Source organism: Equus asinus, chromosome 7, assembly GCF_041296235.1.
Source record: "Equus asinus isolate D_3611 breed Donkey chromosome 7, EquAss-T2T_v2, whole genome shotgun sequence".
Taxonomy (NCBI): Eukaryota; Metazoa; Chordata; class Mammalia; order Perissodactyla; family Equidae; genus Equus; species Equus asinus.
Window position 1 is genome coordinate 15,126,709 of NC_091796.1, and position 14,231 is coordinate 15,140,939.

At 37.9% G+C, this 14,231-nt stretch overlaps 1 protein-coding gene across 5 annotated transcripts in view; it reads right to left on the minus strand.

The window, feature by feature from the left end:
• ZCCHC2 (zinc finger CCHC-type containing 2) overlaps positions 1-14,231 on the minus strand; it is a 58,513-nt gene that overhangs the window by 19,909 nt on the left and 24,373 nt on the right. For all 5 annotated transcript variants that reach the window (XR_011504373.1, XR_011504375.1, XR_011504372.1 and 2 more), the window contains exons 6-8: positions 5,667-5,761; positions 3,155-3,238; positions 1,572-1,629 (exon numbers count right to left, since the gene is read on the minus strand). Coding sequence is in view for 1 of the 5 variants with exons in the window: in XM_070512900.1 (XP_070369001.1) it covers positions 1,572-1,629; positions 3,155-3,238; positions 5,667-5,761 (237 nt within the window). In the remaining 4 variants the exon portion in view is untranslated. The remainder of the gene's footprint in view (positions 1-1,571; positions 1,630-3,154; positions 3,239-5,666; positions 5,762-14,231) is intronic.

Genomic DNA, 14,231 nt, shown 5'->3' on the forward strand with positions numbered 1-14,231 from the left:
TGGAAAATAAACTAAAATTAAGAACTCAATGGATGGAAAACAGATGAAAAAGATCAGTGAGGAGGAAATTTGGTCAGAAGAAAATCGTCAGATTGGCGCACCAAGAGGAAAAAAAACATAGAATATGCAAAAAAATTTAAGAGACATGTGGGACATGGTGAAAACTCTAACAATATAAGTACTCAGGAGTCTCAGCAGAGGAAGCGAGAGAATAGGGCAGAAGCGATATCTGAACAGATGATAACTTAAGACTTCTTTGAAATGAAAAGGTATCAAGCTTCAGACTCAAAAAGCAGAATACATTCAAAGAAAGCTACAAACATATCACAGGAAAACTGCTGAAAACGAGACAAGGAGAAAAATCTTAAAAAGCAATCAGAGGGAACGGCACATTAACTTCAAAAGAGCAATGGTAAGATTGAAACAATGGATGCCAGCTGTCTTAAGTTTGAGTTCCCCCTAAAAGCAGAATCTGGGATGACACAGTTGATTTGGGAGGTGATCCCAGGAAGCAGGAGCAAGGAGTGGGGAGACTGGAACAGGAAAGGACAAACGAATGTGGGGGTCCCTTAATGAGGCTGCCACTACAAGCAAGAGAGGCTCAAATCAGCAGAGACCTTCCAGAATTATCTACCCAGTGGACAGGAAGCTGGAGCTCCTCCACCAGTTGAGAGCTGACTCCAGGCAAATTAAATCTCTTGCACTTCTGGACTGTGCTTGTTCAAGGGCCAAGCATGCCCTAGAGAATGAGTAAGGGCCCTCAGGCAGAAGGTGGAAAGGGTTCTGGCATACGCTTGCAGTAGGACAGCACTAACATGAGAAGTGCCAGCAATCACACAAATTTTATGTGATTTGCAGCAGATATCAAAGGCGGGCTGACAGGAGATGATACAAGAGAGCAAAGGCATTAGAGCAGAAGACGATGAAACTATAGTTTCAAAGTGCTAACAGAAAATAACTGCCAACCTAGAATTCCATACCCAGCAAAAATATCTTTAAAAAGTGAAGGCAAATTAACATTTTTTTAGATAAAAAAATGAATTCATCATTGGCAGATACGACTACAGGAAGTATTCTTCAGTTAAAGGAAATGATCATAGGTGGATGCTTATAAACACCGGAGGGAATGAAGAGCAATAGAATGATAAAACCTAAACGATTAGTGAAAAAAGGTTTGAAATACACAGAGAATTAAAACACAACAGCTACAGTCTATAAGTCAGGAGGAGATAAATGAAATTACAGCAATTGACAGTCCTCACATGGTTTAAGAAGTGGAACAATCAATATCAGAACTTCATAAATTGAAGATGTGTAATATAATCTCTAAGGAAACCACTAGAAGAGTCAAGAAACAATGTATAACTATCAAGCCGAACTGAAGAGAAAAATAATGAAAAACCACCCAAACAAAAGAAACGAGTGAAAAGGAAACACAGGAAAAGTGCGACAAGGAATAAATAAATAGTAAAATGATAGGATTATAGTCAAATATATCAGTAATTAAATTAAATGTGACAGTGATTTAAAAATACACAAAGACATTTATGTTTTAGGAATTAGATACCTACCTTACAATGGGACTTTTCCCAGTATGTTTCTTGTGGATTATGGTGTGTTGTAACACATCTAGAGTAGAGAGAAAAACAATTTATTATACAAAATGCTTCTGGAAAAATCCAAAAGAATGATGCTACTAATTTATGTCACTATGACAGTGTCGACAGACCGTGTAGACCACTTCTAAGCATTTTTCAATACAGAAAATTCCTTAAAGAAGCAATTTTTCAGGGATACAATAAAAGACTGAATTTCCTTAATATTTAAGGAAATATTCTCTCAAATGTGTTCCACCTAATAGCAAATTGATTTTGCCCAAAACTATGAAAGTCTAATATAAGCATGCCACCACAAACTATAACATTTCATTTTGGGCTCTTTTTTTAACCAGTGAAAAAACAGAGTGTCTCAAATATTCAAAAAACACATATCTATTACTATAACCAACACCAACGTATCCACCTCTCAGATATCACTATATTTGCCTCCTTTTTTTTAAGAAACACAATTTATCACAGAAACAAGTGACAGCCTTCCTCCATTCCATTCAACTCCTTCCCTTTACAGAGGTTAATTACTCAAAATATTCTAGTGCATGTTTTTATTTTAACTACCTTGGTGCTGCATGTTTGAATATACGATAAATATCTTTCATTTTAACTGCCACCCAACACGACTATGCCACAATTTACTTATAACTTTATTAACATTTAAAACATTCAGGTAAAATACCCAGGTATTTGCTATTTCACAGAATGCTGCCAAGAGCACCTGATCCCTGAGCACACTGATGATGATTTTCATAGAAGCAGAACTGCTGGGCAGCGGCTTAAAATTCGTCACCTCCAATTCACCACAGTGTCCAATTTCTGTCCATAATAGTTGTACCAATTTATACTCCCATCAGCAGTGGATGAGAGTTCCCATCACTTCATATCCTTGAAAATGTTTTGCCAATCTGAGGAGTGTGAAATAAAACCTCATTGTTTTTAATATGCATTCTCTGGATTACTTGTGAAGCTGAACATGTTTAAAGGCCATTCAAGTTTCTTCTTTTATGAACTACCTACCTTTTGCCCATATTACCATCAGACTGATTTTCTCATTGATTTTTAGGAGAATCTTTCTATCGTTTGAATATAGTACTTATCTGTAAATATCCTGCAAATGTCTTCTAATTGTCTGGTTTCTTGTCACATGTAAGTTCTAATTTAGATTGGCAAGATCTCCACCATGGTCACGCTTTGCCTTGTCAAGAAGGACTTATCTTCCCGGATTATTAACATTTAGAAGTTTAAATTTTACAGTTTATATATTACATTAAGTTTTATTACATGTAAGTTGTAATTCACTTGAAATTTTTGTCCATGATGTAAGAAAGATCTAATTATATAATATTTTTTTGATTGGGGAGCTGGCCAACACCATTTACTGAATAGTCTGTTTTCTCTCCAATTATTTGTAATGCCACCCATCACATTCCAACTTCCCATATGTCTGTTTCTCAGCTCCTTAATCTGCTCTAGTGGTCTGTTTACCTGTCCCTGTGCCAGTTATCAGGCAGAATGATTTATTCTGGTGAATCAACATTTACCTTCTTCTTGACTTGAAGCTTCTGAAGTGTCTTCTTTTAAGTGTTCTAATATCTTAGAAGTTTTCAGAGAGGATTGTAAGTTACCTGCAAGAAGTATTCAACACCATTAACTTTCTAGGAAAACTACAACAGAGACAAAGAAAACAACCGTAAAGCTTACTTTCCCCCCAAGGCAGATGAGAGTAGAGGGTTAGTGGTAAAGAGAACACTTCCACTAGTTAGGACCTTTAAGAAAGCAAGATGACACAGCACTGAAAGCTGGACTCAGACTGGGGACCCAGAATCATGGAGCCAGCTCTTCCTGTAGGAACCAGGGGACTAGCACAAATTTCTTCATATCTGTCAGTGCCATGTGCTCAAGTGCAAAATGAGGAGACGGATTTAGATTGGTGCTTCTCAAACATCTGTGGTAAGGTTTTTTTTCTTACTTAAATTTCCAATCTGTTGTGAACAGTTACCTTTGTAAAATACAATAATAATGTTGTGGCAATGTCAAATCACTACAAAAGTCTCTCCACATCTATTCTCAGTTTCTGTTCCTCTATTGCAAACCAGTAACAAGCAATTTGTGGACGAGCACTGACTCACAGACACATTCTGATAGCACTGTATTACTTCTCCATTAAAATACAGACCAGTGAGAATCAGAGTTCAACATTTTAAGTCATTTAGAAGTTGAATATTTGTTTTCTCAGTTGTCAGGATATGTGAATGTTGCTCTCTATCCCAGGGGGAAAAGAGGTAGAGCTGTCATTTTTTCAAAACAGTAAGTGCAAATGAACTTTGACAACGTGTTCTTTGTTGAAACAACTTGGACACGTGTGAACATTATCCTGACCAGATTTTCTACAATCTCAAAACATGTACTTTAATATATTATTTTAATTTCAGAACAATTTGATATCTTAAAACAAAATCTACCAGCCTTTTTGGCATTGCTCACTTAATTTAAATACTGCCAAACTCTCAAGATGAGTTTACTATTATTCATTTATGTACTACTTACTTCGGTGAGTTTTCCTGAGCAGTCTGTTAATCTGAATGAGAAGTTTAACTTTGTGCTTCAATGCCTTTTTAGAATTAAAGAGATGCTATTTATAGATCTTCATTAAAAAGTAATTACACTTGGTTCAAGCAGTTAGGACTGGTTGTTAAATCTATACAGCTCTAGAATGATCAGTATTCTCTTTAAAAACAGCTACTGCCACTATTCAGACATAAATTTAACCCTGGAGTTATTCATCTTGTCTTAGTCAACTCATGAAGAGTCATAAATTTTAATTGCTACTTAGCCATTTAAAACATTTAAGGCATATATACATATACAATTAGAGAAACTTTAAAAGTTAACCTATATGTCATAATATCCAATCATATTTTTTTCCCTTTTTCTCACATCTTGACTTGAGAAAATATGCATTTTCTTTCCCCTTTAGGTACAGGAAAACACAACTTTGTTGAAAGCAGAAGGATTTAAAAGACAAAAAAATACATAGCTGTTTGCCATAGTGGCTGTACTTAAAGTTAGCAGAAATTCTCCTAAAGCATACATATTTTGTTACTGGCAAAATATTTGCTAAAAAAGGCAGCTGAGATAGCTGTGCATACAACTAAACATAAGGCAGATTATGATCAGTGAGAGCAAAACTGAACTACAGGAACATAATACAAAACTGAGAAACCTTCATGAAAGAGGTGAGGTTCCAATTGAGTCTTACACAGATGTGATTTTAACAGGTTGTGACAAAAGGAAGGATATTTAAGTATGGGTACAGAATGAGCTGAGACACTGGGACAGGAAATGGCAGGGTGTCCTGAGTGAATGCTGAGCCTGAGGGATGAGAAATGAGGCCCAAGTATGCTCCTGACAGGACTTAAATTTCATACCAAACATTTAAGGTTTTGAATAGAGAATTAACCATCAAATTGATCTCTGAGATAATCCTGGGACAGGTCAAAGTACAGTGAGAAACCAGAATCTGAGAAAAGAGGCTTTGCATGGTCTATGCATGACAGAAAGGCCTAATAAACAACAAGCTGATTGCTAAGGAGGGGTAAAAAGGAAGCTGCCCTTTGTCTATCATGGTTCAGCCTTTAAATGACTGAATGCAAAGAGGAAAAGTGAGAAGAGTAATATAATAAGGCTGAGGTTTCCAGCCTGGGAGGCTGGAAAGTTCGTTATGGGAACAAGGCCCATGAGAGGAAAGGCAGCATCTTTACGAGCCGTCGCCCAGCTCTGTCAAGGAACGTAAGGATCCAGTGTGTCCACGAGTCTCACAGATACTTGGCCTTCGCCTTGGAATCAGTCTGTTTTGTTACATTAGCTTTTATACATTATTTTCTCTAAAACTGAAGCATAAAACTCATTAAAAACTACAAATATTTCTTAATTGTATGTCAATCTTCCTTGGCTTTAACTAAAATGACAACCCCATACAAGACGGCGTGGTAAAGCAAGAAAACCAAGCAAGAAAAACATCAGATTTCTACAGAGAAGCAGAGGGACGCTTACTGAGGCTGTGTAGAGGGTCTGATGATATGGACTGAAAAAAGCTGTGTACTTTCTGACTCTGTAGAAAAGCTTGTGATGAAGTTGAAAATAGCTGCCTGCATAGGAAAAGAAAAGAAATTTGTTAATTTCATGTAATATAAATCCACAAGAGTCTCAGTTAAGACTGTAAAGCAAACTTAAGTGGCAGTTTAATTCAGCTATAAAAAAAATACACTGTTTTCCCAGGGAAAAGAATATTTTCTAATGTATTTCCCATAGAAGGAAGTGAATAAACGTCAACAAAACTTATTTGCAAGAAAACAACAAACAGTCTTATTTTTAATTTAATATAATCTAGTGGTAAGGTTTCAATTCTGGCAAAAAAAAGTGTATTATTTCAGCCTTTTGCCCAAGTGGTCCAACAGCCGCAGTTCTACTCAGAAAAAGAACTGCGATGTCTTTACCCTTCTTCATAGGTGTTACTTTTCATCATCTGGCGGTACACCATGGAGGAACCTTCCCCGACGAGACTGGCAAGTTTGGAATGCTGCGGTCGGGTTACTCACAAGTTTTACTACATCCTGAGGCACAACTAACTGACAATTCCTTTCAGTGTGTATCATAGTATGATTCTAAGCTGTTATCTTTGAAAACGAGCTTTCCCCATATTTTATTAATGTAATTAAAAGATTTCAACTGGAGGTCCTCCCTACAAAAGGGACCCTGCAAAAAGATGCATAGTTACAGCACAGTCTAATGGAAAGTTTACTCATAGATCTGAACCCAGCTCAACCACTCAAAAGCTGAATCACCCTAAATAAGTTATCTAGCCTTTCAGCTTCAACTTGCTCATAGGGAATACCACCAAATTCTTCAAGGTTATGACACTCAAATAGTATTCGTAAATTAAACTGCCATCATGCTCAACATACAAATCCCCCCTCCATTAATTCTGAAATTAATTACTTTAAATGATCATTTAAATATTTTAATTCTTAATTTCTCCCCAAGGTTTCTGACCTATCATTCAGATAAATTACAGAATCATTAAATACCATACGAAGAGATGACCCTTATGGGCCAAAGTTGCCTTGTACATCAAGCAAAATTGCTTCTTGATACTCAAAACATGGAGGTAAATTCAATAGGAAGACTAAAGGCGGAAATGAAGAGATGGAAGAAAAATGATGTAAGGAGCTAATCTAAACTTCTAGATCTGAACACATTACCTAAGGCTAGGGATTAAAATCCAAAGGTAGTGGTTGGACCTACCGCCCACTTACATTTACAAAACAACTGGTCAAAAGTACAGGCACACCTTCAATTCAAGGCTGGAGTCCCAAGAAATAGCTCAGACACCACCTACAACTCCAAATAGCAACTGCCTATCCACTCGGGAACACCAAGCACTGCATTTAAGCCACACCTGAGATAAAGGCATGGGCTTGAAATCAGCGTACAGATTAAAGTCCCGGTCCTTTAGTGCAAGATGCAATTACACGTATATTACAAAATCAAAGTGGTCATAAACTACTTAATGAATTAAATGACTAAGAAAAGCAGGCTTACATTTTAAATCATAACCCGAATGTACACCTCAGTGCCATATTTTCATTTTCCTAATTTACAAGGTGTTTGGAACGAAATTCAGTGTGTCTCGTACCAAACCAATCTCTACTTCACTTATGAACTTACTTCCTATTTCTCACTTCCATTTCCCTTCTCCTTTATAACTGCTGCATTTCTTAAGTGACACGAATGAATGATAAATGATAATCTAAAATTCACAAACTGAGAAAGAGTGTCCTAACATCCTATTAGCGGTGCTGAGACCACGGGCTAGCCATACAAATGGACCAAAGATGTTTTTTTTAATTATTATTTATTTATTTTTTGGAGGAATATTAGCCCTGAGCTAACATCTGCTGCCAATCCTCCTGTTTTTGCTGAGGAAGACTGGCCCTGAGCTAAGATCCATGCCCATCTTCCTCTACTTTACACGTGGGACGCCTACCACAGCATCGCTTTTGCTAAGCGGTGCCATGTCCACACCCGGGATCCAAACCGGCGAACCCCAGGCCACTGAGAAGCGGAATGTGTGAAATTAACCGCTGCACCACCAGGCCGGCCCCGGGACCAAAGATTTTTTAAAAAGGGAAGTATCAGAATAAAAATTTTTAATATAATTTTTGAAGAGAAAAAGTCTTTCTAGGGACACAAAACCCTGAAACCATAAGAGAAAAGACTGACAAAACTGACTACATAAAAATTTAATTTTTATGGTCAAGAAATAACGACAAACAGGGCTCCTTTCCTTAATCTAACAAATAACTCTTATAAACCAGTAAAACCAATAAAAAAGTGGAAAGGACTGAAAAGGCCATTCATGGAAAGTGCAAATGGCCACTCAAATACAAATTAAAATGAGACAGTCTTCCTTTTTGAGGCTGGCGAAGACGAGAAATTGAGAGTATTTTATGATTGCTGAGGCGTGGCAAAAGAGTTGCTACCTCTTTAGAAGTAATTTGGAAATACTGCATACTAAAAGAGGCATAACTTTTGACCAAACAATTACAATTCTAGGAATTTATCTTATACCTAAATGTATCCAAATGTGTTAAAAAATATATACATGTGGACATTCACTGTAATATTATTGGTGACAGTTTAAAAATATCTAGGAACAACCAAAATAGCCAAAAAATATACTGGTTAATTTAATTATTTAGGTGCAGCTAAAAATGGAATATTATGTAGCAAAGAAAGAACAAAGCAGCAATCTTTTTACACGTACTAATGTGTTACCATGTCCAATATATTTATGAAAAGAGCAAGTGGGAGAAAAGTGTGTATAGGATAATTTAATTTGAACGGTAAAGGAAATACTAATTTATAAACTCTGGGTGTGTGCATGCACAGAAAATTTCTGAAAACTTACATGTGATTTTTAAACAAGGCTACTTCTAGTGACTAGATTTGCAGAAAAGGAAATTAGGGACTTTCTACATAACACCTTCCTTTGCATTATTCACAAACAGCTTGAATTACATCTTTATAGTAAAAAGGCTACCTTAAAACAAACACACACAAAACATGATCATTGCTGAGAACCCTAAAAGCTGTAACAAGGAGTCAGACACATACCTCTTAACTGTGGTCTTGGCCAAAGCCAAAATTCTGAAGGTGACCACTTGCGGATATATTTTCCCTTTAGAAAACCTCAAACTTACAGAAAACTTGCAAATACAGTAAAAAGATTTTTTTTTTCCTGAACCGTAAATAGCTGATCTGATGCCCCAACATCTGGTAAGACATTACTATTTTCTATGAAGACATTCTCCTACAACCAGCATCAGAACACTGACACTGATAAATTACGACCTCCTCATCCTCAGACTCCATTCTGTTTTGCCATTTGACCCCAAAGTGTCCTTTTTATCACAAAGACTCAGTTCAGAATCTTCACTGAATCCAGCTGCCATTCCTCTCTACCTTCTCAGCCCTCTCTCGACTCTCATGGCTTTAAGAGGACAGCCCAGGTATTTTGTGGAACAGTCACAATTTGGGTTTGTCTCATGTTTCTCAGAATTATAGACTCATAGCAGGCATATCACAGGAGTGAGGCTGGTTCTTTCGCTGCAGCCTCTTGTGTGGTGGGTGATTTTGACTGACCTGTCACTCATGGAGTTCACTTTACCAGAGTAAAGTGGCATCTGTCAGGCTTCTCGGCTCTAAAGTTACTCTCTCTCCCTTTCTAATTAATAAGCATTATTTTGTGGGAAAGGGCTTTGATACTGTAACTATACTATTCCTCAAACATTCAATTTATTCATTTATTATTTATTTCAATATTGACTCACGGTTTCCAATTTTATTCAATGTTACTATGATTATTTATTTTAATGTTTGATTTGCCCCAGGTTTGACCACAAGAGCCCCTTCAAGCCAGTTTCTGTGTCCTTTTGACCAAGTCGCATCATTTTTGGGGACTTCTTTGCTTTCTGGTACAACAGGCTCATCTTATACTCTTCCTGCTCCAGACCTGCAATCAGCTCTTCCTCCAAGGAGATCCTAGGTCTGATTACTGGAGAATGGTATTAGAAGTCAAGATCTGGACACCAGGTATGCATGTTGCTACTGGAGTGTGGCTGCTTCCAGATCCTTTTAATGAATAGAGCCAGGAAAGATATATGTGTACACACATACGACTATATTTATTTCTCTATCTAGAAATATATCCTGAAAGTTATGAGTTTGCACCAGTATTTTCAATTGCAATCAGAAAACCAGAGTTCATTCTGGATTTCTCCTTTTCCATACTATAACTCCCTTCTCCAATAGAGACCTGGTTCTCACTATTCTAAATGTATTTAGTAATTAGGTCAATCTCCCTGTAGTAATCTATCTCCCATTATCACTGTTGCTCCCTTCCAAGCCCCACGCAGATGCCCTCCTGACCCCACCAAAGCTCCAATGCCCTGCTGGGCCACCCGTCATGTGCATGCCCTCTGAAACATTATGCCAGGCCCCCACCACCATCACCCAAGAGCAAATGACTTCCTCACCCCACTCATGTCCCTCTATTAGGGCACACCCACTAAACCTGATGCTGTTGCCTAGCTTGCTCTATGCCACTGAATGGCTTATGACTTAACTGTTCAGGAGGGACAGGGAAAAGAGGACAGGAGCTGGCAACGACTCTTTAAAAATGAACCTAGGCACTGGTATTACTAAGATGAACCACAGTTCAGCATATCTCCTAGAGCACACATGCATCAAGTTTTAAAGTAACTGTCTAAGCTGAAGAATAAATATCTGAGAACATGGAAGAGTATCTTAAAAAACAGTACCAGGAGGGGCTGGCCCCGTGGCCGAGTGGTTAAGTTCGCGCACTCCGCAGCAGGCGGCCCAGTGTTTCGTTAGTTCGAATCCTGGGCGCGGACATGGCACTGCTCAGCAAACCACGCTGAGGCAGCGTCCCACATGCCACAACTAGAAGAACCCACAACGAAGAATACACAACTGTGTACCGGGGGGCTTTGGGGAGAAAAAGGAAAAAATAAAATCTTTAAAAAAAAAAAACAAAAAAACAGTACCAGGAATAGGAAAAACCAGATCTGTCAGCTATTAATAAACTATGAAGCTCAAATAAGTAAAATGTGATCCCAGAAGAAGAATGACAGATTGATGAAATGAGAAATCCCAAAACATGTTAATATACCTGGGACTGTAGGATAAAGAATCATACAGGAAATAAATATAGGAAAGGACTAATTCATTGTTTGGAAAGAGAAATAAATTTAGATCCTGACCTCATTTGGCATAACAAAATGAATTCCAAAATGATTAAAGGAAACAAAAACCAAAAACCACCACACACACAAAAAAGTACATCGTGTTTCTAAAGTGAGAGTGAGTTAAATCTTTAAAGTAAGTGAAGAATATGCAAGGCCCAAACTTAGAAGTTCCCAAGTGGCCAGTCTCACTCCTACTCCCCAGGCTCTTCTTCCCGGGAGACAAGCCTCTCTACTATTTCATCACGTTTTTTCAGAGATATTCTACGCACACAAACACATACATATCCTTTCTTTAAAACAGTGATATTCTGATAACTGTTCACGTCTCGCTCCCCCCACCACTATTTCGCGTACCTTTGCTAGCGTTCTTTTTCAATAAAGTGGCATAGTATTCCAGTAATGAACATACCATGAGTTAACTAAGTCCCTATCGACATCTAGCTGTTTCTAGTCTTTTCTAGTCAAAAAATATGACGGTAAACATCCTTAACCTTCATCTTTACATGAAAGTGGGAATATGCCTGTAGGATAAATTACTAGAAGTGGAACTATTCAAAGGTTATCTGCACTTAAGTTTTGATAGTACCAAACAGCTTTCCATAGAAATTTTACCAATTCATGCACCTTGCCACCGAGAGTACCTGCCGAACTTTTTGATCCTTGTATATTCAACAGGTTAAAAAATCTCAAGGTTTTAATTTATATTTCTTATTATGAGCATCTTTCACATGTTTAAATGACACTTAAAATCCCAGTTTCTCTGTGCTATTTGCTCATACCTGCTCCCATTTTTCTCCCTGCTTTGGACTACTAGTTTTTATTCTCTTACTGACTTTTAAGAGTTTATTTTACTGAGAAAGAAGTTATCGCAAGTATTTTTTTCTGAACTTGAGGTCTGTCTTCACTTTATGTGTATTTTCTTTCTTACATCATGTAGAAATTTGACTTTTGAGTATTCAATTTATGCTTTTCTTTAATGGCTTCTAGGTATTGTATTATATTTAGAAAAATCTCTCATAAACACATTATAACTATGATTTCTTTTTTGCATTTAAATCTTTGAGCCATGTAGAGTTAATTTTGATGTAAGGAATGACGTAGAGTTCCAGCCTAATTTTTTTCCCAGATGGCTACCCAGATGTACCCAACACGAAACAATCTGCGAATGACTTTCTAATCATGAAAGAGATACACAGGAACACAGAATCAAAGACTGAGAGGCTTAACATAATATTTTAAACTTCACTGAAAAAAACTTACTTAACTGAAAAATACTATATTACTAAAGATAAGTTTTCTATTAATATAGATTTCATTTAAAAATCTAAAAAAACTCCACTAAGATCCATAAAGATAAACTGGTCAAGGACAGATGATCTTACAAAATAAATAAATGGCTAAACTTACAGAAAGATACTGAATTTCACTAATGATGGAAATGAAAATTAAGCCAATGAGATAATCGTTCACCCATCAAATCAGGAAATATTTTTTTTAATGATACTGAAAGCTAAGCAAGCTGTGGTAAGCAGGCAAGTTCAGACACTGGGAGTGTGTGCTGCTATGCACAAAAGTTTTTCATGAGAAAAATGATAACATATATCTGGGATCCTTAAAAAGAATCATATATTCTTTAAATCAGTAAATCAATTTCAAAGAATCTCTCCTCAGTTAATTATTCATAAATCTTGGAAATGTTTTAAGCCCAAAAATGGTCAAAGCTTTATCTTTAGGGGAAAAAAACAAAAACTGAAAAATTAAAAACAGAGAAATAAAGGACTAGACAGCCAGATGGGATATATTGTGTAGTCAAAAACACTTCTGACAAATTAAACATAAAAAATGTTCACAATTTGAGAGGAAAAACAGGATATAAAACTGTATATCTAGTATTACAGGCAAAACAAAAAACAACTAAAAGACAAAATAAAAATGTCAATAATAGCTGAGTAATTGTCTTTTTATTATTTTTCTATGTTTCCCAAATGTTCTATATAGAGCTTCTGTTAGATTTATCATGAAAGCCCCAAAGTACCCAAAATTCAATGATTCTATATGGAGCACTTTGTATAGAAACATACTGAATAAGGTTGTATTATAATTTTATCACTCTAAATCAGAGCAATACGGCAGTCAAACTTTGAGTTCACTACTGGTCAGCCATGTGACCTCAAGCAAGGTGAGGACCTGGGTTTGAATCTGAGGCCAAGAAGCAAGACTGTCTGGCTGGGGATAAAGCACACACTGAAGCCGGCACAGACAGGGTAACAGCACATGCCGACTTGCCCCTAAAGATGCACATTCTGTTGCTTACCACACCCCAGAGGCTGCCATCTGGCATCCTTGCTATCTCTGCCAGAGCAGACCACCAGGCTCATGTTGACAGACATGCCCACCCCCCGTATCACATCTGCAGAGCTCCCTCCTGACCCACTTCTAGAAGCATGGTCTGAGCACTCACCACTCTCTACGGCCTGCTATTCCACGTGTGCTCTGTGCATCACCAGCATCTCCTGCAGCCTACTAGAATCTCAGAATTGTGCCCACCCCAGTACTATGGAGTAAAAATCTGTACTTCAACATGATCCCCAGGGATGCATATGTCCAGTGAAGTCTGAGTTTCACAGGGGACTCAGCAACTCAACCAACTCTTCCTCATCATCATCACCCAACCTCTCAGCTGGTCTCATCCCTGGAATGTGCTCTGTAACCACTTCCTAGACCCAGCCCCTCCCATTTCTCCTCCTCTTTCTCTGAACCCTCACACTATGCCCTCTGAGACACCCCAAATATTCAGGCTCTTCAATGAACGGAGCCCATACCCCCTTATTCTGACTAAAATCTTGCTAGTCCCTGGGATCCAGCTTTCCTCATAGCCCACTCAGGTGGACGGTGCTCACGTCCCCTCCTATCATGGGCGGGCTGTGAGGGAGGAAGCACTCCTGTCAGCCTGCCATTCGGCCACTCCACCCTCCAATTTCACCTAGTCTAGTCACGTGGCAACCTGCAGGTCACTCTTCCACGCTTATATTCAGTTTTGTTCCCGGCCTCACTGTCTTCTCTACTCCAAGACTTCCATTGTGTCGTGGGACTTCAAAATTGGTACGGGTGACCACTGAACACTCCAGGCTCTTTGCCCGGCTGTCTTTTTCCCCAGGGACTTCCTCCACCTCCTATCTTATTAAGCCATTTACTTTCCATAGTCACACCCTGGACCTTGTCATACAATGAAAACACTCTCCCTCCCAGATTTCACCTTCTCTCCATTGAGGAGCAAACATTCGTCCAT